Raw genomic sequence first — 16,904 nt, forward strand, 5'->3', positions numbered from 1 at the left:
CTATGTCTGTTTTATGGTAGTATCGTGCTTTTTTTTTTTTTTTTTGGAATCTGGGATTGTGGTGCCTCCTGCTTTGCTCTTGTTGCTCAGGATTGTTTTGGTGATTATTGGTTCCATATATTTTAGTACTGTTTTTGTTTTCTGGTTTTCTGATGAGGCTGTTATTTGATTGGGGTTGCATTATTAGTTTTGAAGATGTGGGGATATCTTTTCATTTTCTGATCTCTTTTTATTTTTCAGAGTTCTCTTTTAAAAGATAGAGTTCTTTCATTTTCTTTGTTAGGTTAATTGCTAGTGATTTTTCTTGAAGCTATTGTGAATGGTATTTTTTACCTGATTTCTTTATTGGTGTATAGGAATGTTATTGATTTTTGTGTGTTGATTTATATCCTGGTGCTTGTTGGATTTGTTACAGTTGTAGGAGTCTTTTGGTGAAAATTTTTTGAGTCTTTAGCAAAGGATCATATCATCTGTGAATAAGGCTAATTTGATTTCTTCCTTTCCTATACATATTCCTTTCATTTCTTTCTTTTGACTGATTGGTCTTGCTACAGTTTTGAGTACTGTATTGAACAGGAGTGATGACAGTGAACATCCTTGTCTTGTTTCAGATTTTAGAGGAAGAGCTTTCAGTTTTTGCCCACTTAATATTATGTTGGTAGGTTTGTCATAAGTGGCTTTTATTAGATGGAGACAAGGCACTTCTATAACTATTTTCTTCAGGGTTTTATCATGAGTGGATGTTGGATTTTGTCAAAGGCCTTTTTTGCATCTAGTATTGAGATGATTATGTGAATTTTGTCCTTGCTTCTATTTAAATGATGTGTTATGTTTATCAATTTATGTATGTCCAACCATCCTTGGAACCCTGGGATGAAGTCTACTCCATCAAGTGGTATGGTCTTTTTAATGATTTGTTGCATTTTATTTGCCAGTATCATGTTGAAGATTACTGTACCTATGTTCATAAAGAGATTGACCTGTAGTTTAGTTTAGTTTAGTTTTGTTTTGTTTTGGTAAGTCCTCGTCTGGATTTGTATCAGGATAACGCTAGTTTACAGCAGTGAGTTTGGTAGTGCTCCTTCATTTTTATGTTCATGGAAGAGTTGGAGAAATATTAGCATTAGGTCTTCCCTGAAGTTCTGGTAAAATTCTGTAGTGAATGCATCAAGTCCTGTGCTTTTCTTGTTTATTTTTTCAAAGAACCAACTTTTGGATTCATTGATCTTTAAAATTTTTTTTCTTTTGTCTCAGATTCATCCATTTTTTTTCTCTGATCATTATATTTTCTTTCCTTTTTTTTAGTTTCAGATTTGGATTGTTGTTGATTTGCAGGATTAGGTTATTTGGGATCACTCTGTTCTTTTAATAGGTGCATACACTGCTGTTCCCTTCTTAGAACAGCTTTCATTGTGTCTCAGAGGATTCCATTGTCATTTGATTCTCTCAGCTTTTTAATTTCTTCCCCAATTTCTTCTGTGACCCATTGATTATTTAATAATATATTATTTAATCTCTATGTGTTTGTGTACTTTCTGTGATTGCTTTGCTATTGATTTCTAGCTTTACTCCTCTGTGATCCAGTGGTTTGCAGGGGATTATTTCAGTTGTTTTGTATTTAAGCAGTCTTTTGAACAAGTTCTGTGTACTGCTGAGAAAAATGTGTCTTATTGTTGGATGAAACGCTCTGTGTAGAAATTTGTTAAGTTCATTTGTTCAGTGGTGTGTTTAATTTGAATTTTTTTGTCATGTTGACCTGTATATGTGTGATAGTTGAGTATTGAAGCCTTCTTGATTTGACTGTATCGATGTCTGTACTTTTATGTCCAGCAGTTTCTGTTTTATGAGATTGGATGTACTGACATCTGGTGTATGGGTGATTACAATTGTTATCTCTTCCTGTTGAATTGTTCTCCTTACTAGTGTGTATCTTGTCTCTTCTGATGAGATTTCATTTGAAGTCTGCTGTATCTATAAAGAAGATGGTTGTCCCTGTTTACATTCAGGCTCTAGTTTTCCATGCTTTCCCTTTTAGTCTGTGTGTTTCTTTGAGGATGCGGTGTGCCTCTTTCAGGCAATGGATGGTTGGGTTTTTTTTTTTTCTTTTTTTAAATCTGACCTGCCAGTCTGTGTCTTTTGATTACAGAATTAAGTCCATTAACATTGAGAGTTATTATTGTATTTAATGAAGCCTCTTATTACATTATTTTTCCAGTACTTATTCCTGTATTTTCTCCCTTTTGTTTACGCTCTCCTCATCAGGTATATACTTTTCTTTGGGCTCTTTGCTGCTAGTGGTCTTCCTAGCGCTGTCTTGGTTGCCTTTAAATATTTTCTGCAATGCTGATTTAGGGCTCATGAATTTCTTTAGCATTTCTCTGTCATTGTAACTCTATTTCTTCATCAGATTTGAACACTAATTTTGTCGGATATAGAAGTCTGGGTTGACAGTTACTTTCTTTTAGGGCTTGAAAAACTTCACTGAAAGCTCTCTTGACCCTTAAGGTTCATGCTGAGAAATCTTCAGTTATTCTGATAGTCTTGCCTTGACATTACATGCTGTTTTTCTCTTAACAGCTTTTAGTACTCTTTCTTCAGTTGAATTTCTGAAATTTTGATTATGATGTGTTACGGAGAGCTGCTTCTTTTGGTTGTGGCTATTTGGTTGTGCCTCTTACACTTGAATTATGAATTCTTTTCCTGAAATTTGAACATTTTCCTGCCATTATTTCAGTGAATACGTTTTTATACCTGTTCTTCTAATTTCCTTTAATGTCTTCTAATTTTCCTTTATTCCTGTAATTCTTATGTTTGTTTCTTTTGAATTGTCTCACAGCTGTTAGATCCAGCTTCCTGGGTATCATATTTTTAGGGTATTACTGATTATATGTTCTACAGAATCAATCTTGTCTTCAAGTGCTGACACTGTCTTCACATTGAGCAAACCCATACTTTTTACTTGATTTCTTTCCATAATTTCTAATTCTTTACAAAATGACCGTTCACATTTTGTACTGTTTTACCTCAACCAGCTTATGTTTCTTTTTTAAGCTCTCTGAACATTTTATTAATTAAATTCTTAATTGTTATTTAAATTTTATTTAAGCTCACTGAATAGTTTATGAATTTGCTTATGGGCTTTTTTAAAAATTACTATAATCATTTGATTTTTTTAGTTCTTTGCCTGTAACTTACTTTAATTCCTGTGTGACCAGCTTTTGGGGATTTAAGTTTTTTGTTTTTTTTTTATTGTTGTTGCCTTGCTTTCTCATGCTTTGCCATGTTTTCTATTGCCTTTGTCCTGAGGGTTGAAGATACGTAGGGTAGAAAAGCTACTGTAGTTTACATTTAAGATCCGCATTGAGTCATTTTAAATTTCATGACAGAGAGACATGGTGCAGTTACCTGGATTCAGGGGGCATAATGTCAGGTAGCCTAGGGAATCAGGGATGCCCTGGAAGTGTTAATGATTCAGGGAAATTTGGAGACCTAATAAGAAATCTGATGGTCTCCTCTTACAAGTAAACATCTGTGATTTTTTTTTTTTTTTGATGGTGCCTTTTACTACACTTGAAGGTTGGCTTGTTTCTCCTTCTGATTCTGGATAACTTCACTTCTTCCACTGCTAAGTAATTTTCTACTTTCATCTCTGACATGGACCTCTCTCCTTCCTGCTTCCAGGTGTTTGTTTCTGCTAATTTGGCTGCCTGCTTACCTTCTCTGTCTTGCAGCAGTGAAATTGCCAAGTCAGGGGACTCCACACACCCCTGGCCTGGGTGCCTCTGACCAGTACTTTCCCTGCCATGCTGTCTGGTTGCCACCTGCCTGTGAATGGTCTGTCATTGGTCGCTCAGTATCTCTAGTTCAGTGAAGAGCTTCCTGCCACCCTGCTTTGTAGGAAATACCTATTGGCATGACGAACTCTCCAGATACCAAAACTAAGAAAGTTCCTGTATAGTTATTTAGAATGGAATAAAAATAGAGGTAGCTTTGGATCAGATGATTTGTGATTAGGCTCATTTTTACCTTCCAAACTGAATTCTCCAGTATTTCCTCCAAATATCCTTGTACTTACTTTGTGTTTGTACTGCTATCTTCTGAGTTCTTTCACTGTATTCTTTTCTTTTCCTGTTCCATCTGTCTTCCCACAATTTTATTATATTTTTGTCTTTGTGGGCTTCCCAGCACACTTCAGCTTTTGTTCATTTTATTTATATGCTAAGGGTAAACCACTTCTGTCATAAACAGAACAGGTGAAATAAATGTTTATCAGCAAGATAGTCTCTCTGAGAATGTTTCATCCAGTCATTCACATTAGTCCTTCCATTACCAGATGAAATTTTACATTCATCCCCTGCTTTTAAAGTACCCTAATCCTTCCTTTCCACGCCAATCCAGCAAGAAGCTTTACACAGAAACAGGAGCTGTATAAAGAGAAGATACCATTATGATTTTGATTTACTTTTGTAACAATCCTTTAATGTAAATGTGAATTTTAAATTCAGATTTTAATTAGTTAATTTATTTTTTGTTGTACCGGGATTGATCTCAGGACCTTGTGCTTGTGAGGCAGATGGTAGCACCACTGAGCTATATCCCTGGCTCCAGATTGGTTTTTGTTTTGTTTTGAGTTTGGTACAGGGGATTGAATTTGGGACCTGCCCTTGCAAGGCAGGGGGTGGCCCCACTAAGTTAAATCCCCAGCCCCCCAGATTGGGTTTTAATGGACAGGATAAAACTTTTTTCAGAAAATTTCAGAAGACACTAGGGTTACTTCTAGTGAGCAATTTTCACTTATATATTATTCTTAAAACTTCTGTACTTTCCCACAGATGATTTATGCCTTACATATGTTATATCACTATATAGGTTCCAGCACCCATTGGCAGGTCATTGTCATTTCTGTGATATTAATGCCTGTCTGCAAATGTTCAAAATTTATTCTATCTTTGGAAAGCATGTATGTTAGTTGGTATAAATCTTTGCATTTTCACTACTAATTGTTACGATGGCAAAAAATGGCACAAATGATTGTGCACAAAACATTGACTTGATTTAATATAATTCTGTATCTATAGTTATGATTATTTTATATTCTAGGAACAAGAACTGTATCAAAAAGAAGGTTTAGGTGTTAATGAAGTGCATTATGTGGATAATCAGGACTGCATAGGTATGTATTTTTATTACACCTGTGAGGAGTATGGGAAGATGCAGTAAATGTGCTTATTAGTAATTTTTCTGTGCTCTGAGATTGAGGTTACTAGGAAACTATGAAAACTGCCGTATTTGAGGTTTACTGCTTTTGTACTGCTTCAAAGCCAAGGCATGAAATTCAGCTTTGTTGAAAATTAAAAAAAATTTTTTCTTCTGTTTATTATGGTGTGTGTTTTTCCTACCTAAAAAGCTAACATATAAGCCAGTAAGAAGGACATTTAGTTGCTCTGCAGCTGATGGACCGGTCATGTGATGAAGCCCACACTTAGGCCTGGCTGCGGTGGGGGAGGGGCTTGCCTGGGATTCCTGGGATTCTGTTAATCTCTGAATGCTAGCAGCGCCCACTCCCTGGTGGCAGGTTGCTGTCAGCAGGTCCCATGTCATTTCTAGATGCGACAGGGCAGCAGCAGGAGGATAGGGCCGCTGTTCTCTTTGAGTGCTAAAGAAACCCCTCTCTTTCCAGCAGCCTTCAGTCTTCTTTTCCTTTTCCACTTCACCTCTAAATCAGCTGTTGCACAAGCTTTTTTTTGGTACCGGGGATCGAACTCGGGACCTTGCACTTGCGAGGCAGGTGGCAGAACCACTGAGCCAAATCCCGGACGCCGCAAGCCTTATTTCGGAAACCCCATTAACAATGCAGACAAGAACTTGTGTGCTACACTGTGTACAGCACATTGACATCACATCAGTACAACCTTTAATCCAGTTCCTGTTGAGGAAAGTGCAGCTGGCTGCTAGTGCTTGTTTAATTTTACAGAAACATGCTTTTTGAAGCTGAAGCAAATCAGACTAAGTGTGAAAAAGAATATAAAAACAATTATTGGTGTAATTTCTAAACAGAAACGACTTCTTTCTTACCCAAATGAATGCTGTAGCGTAAACAGCACTGGTGGGTATACCCCGGGCAGACAGGAAGTGGACAGAAGCGCGGTCACATCTCCCTGGCATCCCTCAGCCACCGCGCCCTCCTCACCTCTGTGCCTTTCACGCTGGGCCTGCTGATTGGTTGCAGCTCCTTCCCTCTGTTTGCCCTGCAGCCCCCCCATCACAGCTCACTCACCGCTGGGCCACCTCCTCCCCACAGCCATTAATAGCTCAAGAAGCAACCTTTTCTGGTCAGTGCAGTAAGAATCTTAACTTCTCTTGCTGTGCCTTAGAGCTCAGCCACACTCAACAGTTTTACATACCACATTTAAGAGGTTTTAAAGTTGTTTTGGACAGATGGGAAATCTAAACACCAATCAAAGGAACAGGAAAACGTGCTTCTAGGGGAGCAGTGGTGCACATCCGTGTCCCAGACGCTGCAGGTCTGGATCACTGGGGGCCAGGACCTCAGGACAAAAAGGGCAGCAGCAAGACACTGGTCTAAAAAAACGTGTGCATATTGAAAAGTCTTGCTTAAAAGCACTAGAGTCACTGTAGTTTATTTCAATTTGAATATAGATGCCATCTCTGAAGGGGGGAATTTCTGATTCCTTAGCCTTTTATTCTACTTTACAAATGGAATTGTTATTATGTTAGTTGCTTTCTGCATGGAATTGTTTTCCTAAAACCTACATTAAAACTATGATACTACCTTTTAACAAATGGTCAGGTTTCAAAGAAAAATCCATCTGTTCCCGATAGCCATGGATAAAATATTTCAGAATTATCTGTTCCATTGAAATGTGGGCAAATCAGCAAATTGTTCACTGTATCTTTAAAATGTTTTTACCCTATCATGAATTCGTCTTTACTTTTTAAAATAGATTTAATTGAGGCGAAATTAGTGGGAATACTCGATATTTTGGATGAAGAAAATCGCCTTCCCCAGCCAAGTGACCAGCACTTCACATCAGCAGTTCACCAGAAGCACAAGGACCATTTCCGACTCACTGTGAGCTTTCTGATCCGAAGTATTTTACACCTCAAGTGTTGTCTGAAGGAATGTTAGGAAGTCTGATTTTGAGGATTTAATAATGCCTGTATGTCCGGTTTTTCAGATTCCCAGGAAATCCAAGCTGGCAGTTCATAGGAATCTCAGAGATGATGAAGGCTTTATCATCAGGCACTTTGCAGGGGCCGTGTGCTACGAAACAGTGAGTGTGTCCTTTTTAGGGAGAAAACCCTTCAAAGTTGAAGCTGTACTGTCCGAGGCGCTAGCTCTGGCTGATTCAGAGTAGCTGTTTAAATTGAAGTTTAATAAGATGCAAGAGTCTGTTCTTCAGTGCAGCAGGCACATTTCAGGTCCTGGCAGCTGAACTGGATGGCGCAGAGAGCGTGTTTCCGTTGCCACAGATCACAGAAAGGACCACTGGACGCGCGGAGTTGGGGGTGTGTGTCACAAGATGGACTGAAACATTCTATTTGATTTATTTTTCAGACCCAGTTTGTGGAGAAAAATAATGATGCTTTACATATGTCCCTTGAGTCCTTAATATGTGAGTCCAGGGATAAGTTTATACGGGAGTTATTTGAATCATCCACAAATAATAACAAAGACACTAAACAAAAAGCAGGAAAACTTAGCTTCATCAGTGTGGGAAACAAGTTTAAGGTATTTATTTTGAAAACATTTTAACTGTATTTAAAATAAGACATGTTCTTTTCTATTCTAAACTGGATAATGTAGATCGCTCACTGTCAGAAATCCCCCAGGTGAGCTTCAAGAGCAGACCTTGTGCTGTCGTTTCTTGTGTGTAAACTACCACCAGAGCCCAGTCGCTGAATATGTAGAAGAGATTGTAATTCCCTGAATGTGTTCTTTCTGGTGCATAATGTATCTGGTTGCTTCTCCTAATGACCTTGCTTCTGCATACTGTCTGGTTGGCCTTTGTGCCTTCTCTTTCCCACATGTTTTCTGTTTCTTTCCTCATTCAGCAGTCTTGTTTTAGCTGCGGTAGGCCAGTTCGGGATGGCTAGAGAGGACTAGTTGAGTTGAGAGGAAAAGCAGGCACAGCCAGGGCCTTCAGGTAATGATCGCCTCCATGGACTCCTTTCCTAGAGTGGCTGCCATGTCACAAAGAGCCGTTTGAGTTAATGATTCCATTTGTGCTTCGTTTGCAACGCATTTCCTCTCACAGTAGCATCATCGGCATGCATTTGACACTAAAACTCAATTAAAGCTTTCGGTAATTCCTTAAAAGATAGGTGCTCCCACGTGGCAAACTCTTCAAGTGGTTTATTTAACATTAGGGTATATTCATTTATTAATTTAGGGTTAGGAATTTATCCCTTGAAATCTGATAAGACATTGTTACCCAGGGCCACGCCCGCAGTCCCAGCCCTCTGGGAGGCCAAGGCAGGAGGACCAAAAGCTAGGGGCGGGTCTCGGGAGCTTCAGTCATGCAGCGAGACTGCCTGAAAAGAGAAAAAGGGCTGGAGATACAGCTTAGTGTGAAGACCCTGGATTCAATCCCCAGTACCACCAAGAAGAATGAAAATCAAAATCAAAAATGAACTCTAATTGGTTATAATCTTGAGTATTTAGTATAGAAAAAGAAACACTTATGTTACAAGTTTAGTGAACAGAGAAGCACAACACTGCACATGGAAGAAAAATAGAATGAACTTTTATTACACATTTGCACAAAGTAGTATTTACAATAAAACACTGTATTTGCCTTTGTGAAATATGTACTTTATCAAAAGTGATATAGTTAGGAAGTATTTATCAGAATAATACAGTAGTAACTGGCAGTAAAAACAGATCCTTTTGGATAGAATTGTGCTCTAAATGATTGAACCTGGTAAAAATCATATTTCCAGGGCTGGGAATGTAGCTCAGTGTTAGAGCACTTGCCTAGCACACATGTGGCCCTGGGTTTGATCCCCAGCAGTACAAAAAGAAAAATCATTTCCAAAAGCTAGATTACAAAAAATTAGGTGACTGAATTTTTAGTTACATTAATTACTTTTTTTTTTTTGAGACAGGGTCTCACTATGTAGTTGAGACTGACCTGGAACTCACTATATAGCCCAGGCTGGTCTCAAACTCACAGTGATACTCCTGCCTCAGCCTCCCAAGTGCTGGGATTACAGGTCCGGTTTACATTACATTAATTAATTATGAGTTCCTAATTTACTCAGTAATAAATATTTTTTCTGATTTATTCTTCATTCCTATTTAGATATTTGATAACAGATTGCTTTACAAATAGTGCATTAACTGGATATATTGGTATGCATTTATATTCCCAGCTACTTGGGAAGTTGAGGCATGAGGATTGCTTGAACCAAGGAGTTTGGGTTCATTCTGTACAACATAGATCCAGTTTCAAAAAAAAAGAAAAAGTACATATTAATTCATACAAAAATTCATCAAGTATTTTCCTACTATGATATTAAAGTAGTACTGCTGGTAAGAATATACCTGAATTTTAGACAGTATAAATGAAAACAAAACATTCTTAAAAATTCCTCTGATTTCTTTTTTTTTTTTTTTGGTACTGGGGATTGAACTCGAGTCCTTGTACTTTTGATGCAGGTGGCAGGACCACTGAGCTAAATCCCCAGTCCATAAAATTCCTCTGATTTAAAGATTCTTGTGTTGAGCCTTAAAAGCTTTATAATTACTTATACACAATATATATATTTTTTGTATGAACTCTTGAAAGCCATACCTGCTATTAAAAATAATAGTTTAGAATAAAAATCTTAATAGTGATTTCTGGTTGCTCATCAAATTAACTTTGAAGTATGTAAGGTAATAACACAAAACAGGTTATCATTTGTAATAATACTTGAGTTGTCCAACATCGTGGGAGAACAAGTTGTCTCCTGAATAGTGACATTTTCAGGTTATTGAAACATATTTCTCTCACTGTTAGTGTTTTAGAAAAAGTAATTCTTTTTGTTAGAAACCGTATTCTGTTATAAATATGAATACTTGTGTGTTTTAGCATAAAAATACAAATGGAGCCAGAGTTGCCCAAAGCTGTTAACCCTATGCCTTATGGTTTTGGACTGCTCCTTTTTGATAATTGGCCTTTTTTTCTCTTTTCTCACTGTTTATTTTTGTTGCTTCCATTTTTCTCACTATATCTCCAATGGGGGAAGAGCACCAGGCTTGGTCTGTGGATTAGAGAGCACAGACTTTGCCGCAGTTGTTTTCTTTCAAAACTTGGGGCCCTTGGACTGGTTTTAAGTTGCGTGGGGGTCCGGAGTGATGAGGTTGTCAGAACTCTGTCATCCAGATAAGTTGGGGGCCTGACTTTTTCTTCGACCCAGTGACCTTCTTTTCGTGTTAAGAGGCCTCTGACATGTGAAGTGCATTGTAGGATCAGAGAGGAGAACGGAGGCTGGTGTCAGGCCCGTACTGGAATTATGACTGCCATTAGCTTAGACATGTCATTTGTCCTCCTGGGCCTCGGTGTCATGCTGAAAAATGAGGCTCGTAAGTCATCCTTCCTTAGGATTGTTGTGTTACCCTTAGCTGGAGTAAGCTTGATGATACTCATGAGAAGCTGTGAGCAGTGCCTTACAGGGAAGCATTCAGTATCAGTTATAGTTATGACCAACATAATATTAATGTAGGAATAGCATTTTCATTTCTCTCTTCTGAGCAGTATAAGTTCTCAGTGTAAAATCTTCATACAGAATTTTACATAATTGATTTACTTTGCAGAGTAGTAAAGCAGGTAAATGATTTCAATGTACTGAACCATAGTACATTAAAGCACGAAAGCATAGTGTCTTGTCTTGTAGTATTCATTTTCCATTTTTAAAGAAAATTGTGCAAGTTTTAAAAAATATTTCAAGTTTTAAAATAGTAGTGAATTTCTGTAGCTAGGTAACAGTTTTGTTTACACTGAGTGTTAGAGTGTTAGAGTGTAGAATAATCCTGATAGGTATCACTAGTGCATATTTTAAACGTTTCTTTATTAATAGTTTGTGACCCAGAGTATACCTGGTTTGCCACATCTTGAAATACTGTAGTGCCATTCTCATATTGATTACTTCCCCAGCTTTCTCATTTACTTCCCTTGTTGTCCATTTACTTTTTCCTCCCTCATCCCCACCTGCAAATTTGTGTGTGATTTTTTTTTTAGTGTGACTAATTTTCACTCTTTAATTATACAAGTTCTGTGTAGTTATAGCCCTTGACATTTCATTGGCCGTTTTGCATGATGCTGTTAAAGAATTTGTGTACAGAAGTTTGTTAAGTTCCAAAGTGTTATATGTGGATGTTACTGCATGTTATTTTATTTTAATGTTGGAGAAGTAATATTGCTGTGTACTTTGACTTCTTGAAATAAACTGATTTCTTTTCTTTCACAGACACAGTTAAATTTGCTTTTGGATAAACTTCGAAGTACTGTGAGTACACTTAAAAACAAAATACATTTTTAAACAGTCCTCTAACACTGTTATTAATATTTACCCAAGTAAACATAGTAACCCTGGAATAATGAGAAATACATTTTTAACCAAATTCCCTTCATTAAAATACATTTATGAAATGGTTACTATTTTGGTTAGGTGTGTTCTGAAGAAAGGTCAAATAAGTATGTGAAGTTAAACTGTTTTACAAAAGTACAGAGCTCTTTGACTGTTACTGAGATTAGCCTATTGCTTCACAAAGGTGAAGATAACCAGTAAATATGGAGGAAAATGTATTTTTTTAGTGTTAAAGATAAAGAATGTAATTTAATTTTATTTTATTAGCTTGTAACATTCTTCAGACATGGCATGTTGATACGGAAAAAATGGACATTTTTTTGTGCGTTGCATAAAGGCAAAATGTATGGGGACCTGTCTTTTTTTTTGAGTGTACATCTTAGTGACTCACTCTGTAGTATTGTTTTTTGTTTGGTACCGGGGATTGAACTCGGGTCCTTGCGCTTGCGAGGCAGGCCACCGAACCGCTGAGCTAAATCCCCAGCCCTCACTCTGTATTATTAGATAAAAAACAAAAACTGCCACAAAAAGAAATTTTGTTTTTCGAATATCCTCATTGGCTGCAAACATTTCCCTCTTAGGGACTGAGTTGATGAGGACAGCCTTTTACTTTTATTTCCCCAGTAGGAAGCTACTCCAGAGTAAAGAGGTCCCTTCTGTGGTTTATAGAACTATGTTCTGAAAGTGTTAGCTTTGAGCATCGTTGTTGAAATAGCTGCTCAGTTTTTCAGGGTTACTCTTTTGAAGAGAAACAGTTATTTGGAGGTTTAGTATATTAGCTTCAGTGCAAGAAGGTTTCACTGCATACATAATCAGTATTCTTTTGCCTCATTCAGGATAATCAGATAGCCAAATGCATGCCTTTCAGCTTTAATAAATATTTTTTAGCCAATTAAACTTTTCAGCAGGACTTGGTAATGCACTCTTGAAAGCCCAGCATTGTGGGAGGCTGAGGCAGAAGGATTAAAAGTTTGACCCCAGCCCAGGCAACTTCGTGACTTAGTGAGATCTTGTCTCAAAATGAAAATATTATAAAAGGGGTGGGGATGCCACTCAGTGTGAGGCCCTGAGTTCAGTTCCTCCGAACTGCAACAGCACTGCCACAGCCACGCCACCATCACAGACCAGAACCTAAACAAACAGAACAACCCCAATATTTCTGAAGTAGAATGAAAGGATTGGTGGATTTTGTATATGTGTACACTTTAAAAAATGTTTTGGCATAAAAAGGGCATAATTTTATTTAATCTTCTTGTCAGAGAATAATTTTCTTATCACAGAAATAGTGTATAAGTACTTACACATGAACATAGACTAAAATCACATGTGCATTAGCCTGCTTAAATATGATACGTATTTTATAGTGAAAGGCTTTTCTTTTTATAAATTTTGTCATTCAAATCTAAAACTAACATTTTCTAGTATTATAATGCAGAAATTTACTTGAAGCTTCAAATTACAGAAGTATACCAATGTGTTTTTCAATTCTTTAGTGGTTATTTTAGAAGTCTGTGTGTTAATAGCTTTGAGAATTGCTGATATTCATAGAACGAGAAAACTGAGGCCGTCCTCTGTCCTCCTAGGGGGCGAGCTTCATTCGCTGCATCAAACCTAACCTGAAGATGACCAGCCACCACTTCGAGGGGGCCCAAATTCTGTCTCAGCTTCAGTGCTCAGGTACCTTGTGTCTTCACACTTGTGTCACCCTGTGTCAGGCACAGGCTAATAGGCCCAGTGTTTTCAAATAATTCGCCATAAGCGTGATTGTTTTTGAATGCAGTAAGATTTTTCTTACGTTTCCTCTAAGAAAAGCGTGGATGTTGATACCATTTACATTCACAGTCACTGACCTTTCAAGGCCCTCAGACTTGTCCTGACAGGGTTTCCTGGTCAGCACTCAGTTTCTCCACAGAGACCCGTCAGGTTACCTGCTGGCCTCATGTCTGAGGCCCTGCCACAGATGGCTGCACCTCTCTGCTGAAAACCTAAAGCCACCAAGCGCGGCTACCTGTCTGTGCTTCCTTCCTTCTTGTTTTGTTTTTCGTTTTTTGAGACAAAGCTTCACTGTGTAGTTGAGACTGACCTGGAACTCACTATGTAGCCCAGGCTGGTCTCAAACTCATAGTGATCCTCTTGCCTCAGCCTCCCGAGTGCTGGGATTACAGGCATGGGCCACCACACCTGGCTATGGTTCCTTCTTGTCCAGAAAGTGAGAATTCTCTTTTCTCTAGTTGAGGCCTATGTTGCCTTGAAATCCATCCTTTCCTGACCTTCTCATGAATCTTTGATTCTGATGTGTATTTTACCATTTCTCTTGCCATTTAAACGTGCCAAAATCTCATCTCTGACCCACGTTCCCTCCCAGCTACTCCTTTCTTCCCGTTTCTCCGGTTGTTGCTTTGCTCCCCATGCATAGCCTATTTCTGATTTCTCAGTCCTCTACACACTGTTTAACCTCAAGAGAACTGAGCTTCTGTCCTGATAAGGTCACCAGTGATTGTCCTGATCTTAAATCAAATGTCCGTTTTTCAACCCTTAATGAAGTCCTCTTAGTGGACTTCACAAGCATTTGGCCCTGGCCAATCCCTTTAATGTAACCATTCTTTGGCTTCTGAAACACCATGTGCCTCTGTTGGTTCTGTCAGCTCATTTTTTTGTACCTGGGTATTATTTGTTTCAGGGTTTAAATTTATCAACTCTGTCCAATAGAACTTTGCATGATGCTGGAATTCCTCTGTATCTATATTATCCAGCGTGACGGCCATGCGACATTTTGCAGGCTGAGTTTTAGTTAATTTTAACATTTTTAAATTTAGCTAGTCAGATATGTCTAGTGACTGCTGTGTTGGGCAGCATAAGTCTTCATTCTCTAAGTGTCTCCGACTCCCATTGCTGTGACCGCCAAAATAGTGCGTCCTGTTACTCTCTGATCCAAGCTGTCGCCCTCTCTCCCTGGCCTTTGCTAGACCATCCTTCTCTTTACACCTGCTGTTAGCATATGAGGTCCTGCGTCATGTCTTGTGTGTCCCTAGCTTCACTTCTTCCCGCACTTGTGCTCCTGCACATTGGCTTGCTTTCCTCCTCGTGTCTGAAGTGTTCTGCATTCCATCCTGTCCCAGGGCCTGTGCACGTGCTGCTGCCTGTGTCTGGGACGCTTGCCACACCTTTCCTTTCATGTTTCGCATCTCAGCTTGAGTGCTGCTTCTATGAAAGCCTTTCCTGATGCTCCCTGTCTCAGAATGGGGTCTTAGTTTATGTTGCTGAGTTCTGATGCCTTTATTTCCTAGTCATACTTAACAAATTTTGAGTATACTTGCGTCAGTTTTTAGATTGTCCCTTTTCCATTTATAGTCCCACGAGAGCAGAAAATGTATCTGTTTTGACTTCATAAAAATCTTGCTTCCCTGGCATATACTAAACTCAGTAAATATTTGTTGAATAAAACACATGATCTGGAAATATAAAAATTTGTGACTGATTCTGACAAGAACTGGAAAATTAAATAATTTGTATTTGCTGAATTCTTGGGTATACTAGAGATGCATTTTTGTGTACTGTTTTTAGGGTGTTATGGCTCGAGTTTAACTTTTTCCCATTTGAATTCCTTTTTTAGGATTTCTTTAGCATAATGGAATTCATTTATTTCCTAAGTGAACATCACTTGCCCTAGCAAATGAAGCCCATTTAGATTTAGCTCTGTGTGCCATTGGATTAGCAGAGTGTGGGCTCACTGGTGCTTTAGCTGGGCACAGGCTTTCGGAAAGTGATACGTTTCAGCGTGTTGAGATATGTGGGCAGCCTAACAGATGGTCCCAGCACATAGGAGTTTGACTTGTTGATGTACTATTAATAGTATAATGATACAGAATTGTTTCTAGTCTAGTCATGTAGCTAGGTAATGAGAAAAGCAAAAAATAACAATAACTGGTAAAAATAAAAATATTTATGAAGTGCTCCAAGATGAAGATGTTTAGGGTTTATATTGTTTTACCTTTTCATTTCTATTTTTTTTCCATTTTGAAGACAAACAATTTAAGAAATACTCCATTAAAATTACTCTCTTTTTACCAGCCAGCACCAGTGTGAAATAGGGAAAAGAGAGAGAAATCGGTTTTCTTCCCCTGTACTCGGGGCTGTGCTATCTGTGGTAGCAAAGAGGGCTTCTGTGTACAACCAGCCAGCACTGTTACCAAGAAGATCATGGGGACTTCTAGAAGGAATAGAGTTTTTATTATTATTATTATTATTATTATTATTATTATTATTATTATTATTATTATTTTGCATTACATAAGATCTTAAGAGTGGATTAGCCTCAAGTGCTGAGAAATCAGTTGTAGGATAGGTAATTTGTGAAGCTTCATGAAATTCATAATGTTCATATTTTGCCTTTGTAGGGCAAGCCAAGAAACTCTGTGGTAGTGCATACATTTTTCCAAGGGTACTTGATGTAAATGGGTCGAAACTGACAATACCAACAAAACTTTACTTTTTTTCCCATGCAGGGCCTAGAACCAAATCTAATTCTGGGATTTTTTTTTTTTCTCATAAGAAAGATGTTTTTATGTGTTTAATTAATTTGTAATTTCTGTATTTCCTGAATCTATTTATACTAGTTTTGAAGCTTTGCCCTATTTTTAATCATCATATTCCATTATATATTTGTAACATAGTTTAATCAATAGATATTTTAAATATTTCTGATTTTCTTTCTACTGCAAACATTAGGACATTATCCACAGCTTATCTTTGTCCAAATGTGAGAAGTTGTACAATAGAGTCATGGAAGTCCAGCAATTACTGGACCAAAAGTATAAATACTGTGTCCAAATGGCTACGCAAAATAGTTGCACTGGTTTACATTCTCACTAAGAATGTGTGTGTGTTTTCCTACACTGTCATAATCTCTTGAGCACACAGTGGTACCCCAGTTCACAAATTTAATTTGTTCAAACATTTTGGAAAAGACGGCCACATTTATATTTGTGTGGGAAAGATGGCTGTGGTCATGTCTGTCACCCAGTGCAGAGTTTGCAAATAAAAACAGAATTTTCTGAAATTCTTCTGTTTTTGTGAAACACAAGTGTTCGTGAACTGAGGTGTCACTGTGTTACTGTTTTACATCTTTTGCCAATCTAATAGTTTAAAATTCAATTTGCTTAGAAAGGCCAGCTTTCCTGTGAGACTATTTTAAAATAAAAATTCTCTTATTTAAAAGACTTTTATAGTTTTTTACTTAAAATTATTTTACTAGCAAGAATTTATTTTAGTATAAGAAGTGAGGTAAGATCTGATGTTATTTTTGTTTT

At 37.7% G+C, this 16,904-nt stretch overlaps 1 protein-coding gene across 10 annotated transcripts in view; it reads left to right on the forward strand.

Annotated features, from left to right (window-relative positions):
* Myo6 (myosin VI) overlaps positions 1-16,904 on the forward strand; it is a 139,270-nt gene that overhangs the window by 89,191 nt on the left and 33,175 nt on the right. For 9 of the 10 annotated variants that reach the window (XM_010617825.3, XM_033756854.1, XM_010617829.3 and 6 more), the window contains exons 15-20: positions 5,101-5,173; positions 6,966-7,093; positions 7,200-7,295; positions 7,580-7,753; positions 11,476-11,514; positions 13,179-13,272. In XM_010617825.3, coding sequence (XP_010616127.1) covers positions 5,101-5,173; positions 6,966-7,093; positions 7,200-7,295; positions 7,580-7,753; positions 11,476-11,514; positions 13,179-13,272 — 604 coding nt within the window. Of the gene's footprint in view, positions 1-5,100; positions 5,174-6,965; positions 7,094-7,199; positions 7,296-7,579; positions 7,754-8,076; positions 8,169-11,475; positions 11,515-13,178; positions 13,273-16,904 lie in introns of those variants that run through there. The other variant, XR_004514590.1, reaches the window with a different exon arrangement.

The sequence above is a fragment of the Fukomys damarensis genome, unplaced genomic scaffold, assembly GCF_012274545.1.
Source record: "Fukomys damarensis isolate Sample0158 unplaced genomic scaffold, DMR_v1.0_HiC HiC_scaffold_27, whole genome shotgun sequence".
Taxonomy (NCBI): domain Eukaryota; kingdom Metazoa; phylum Chordata; class Mammalia; order Rodentia; family Bathyergidae; genus Fukomys; species Fukomys damarensis.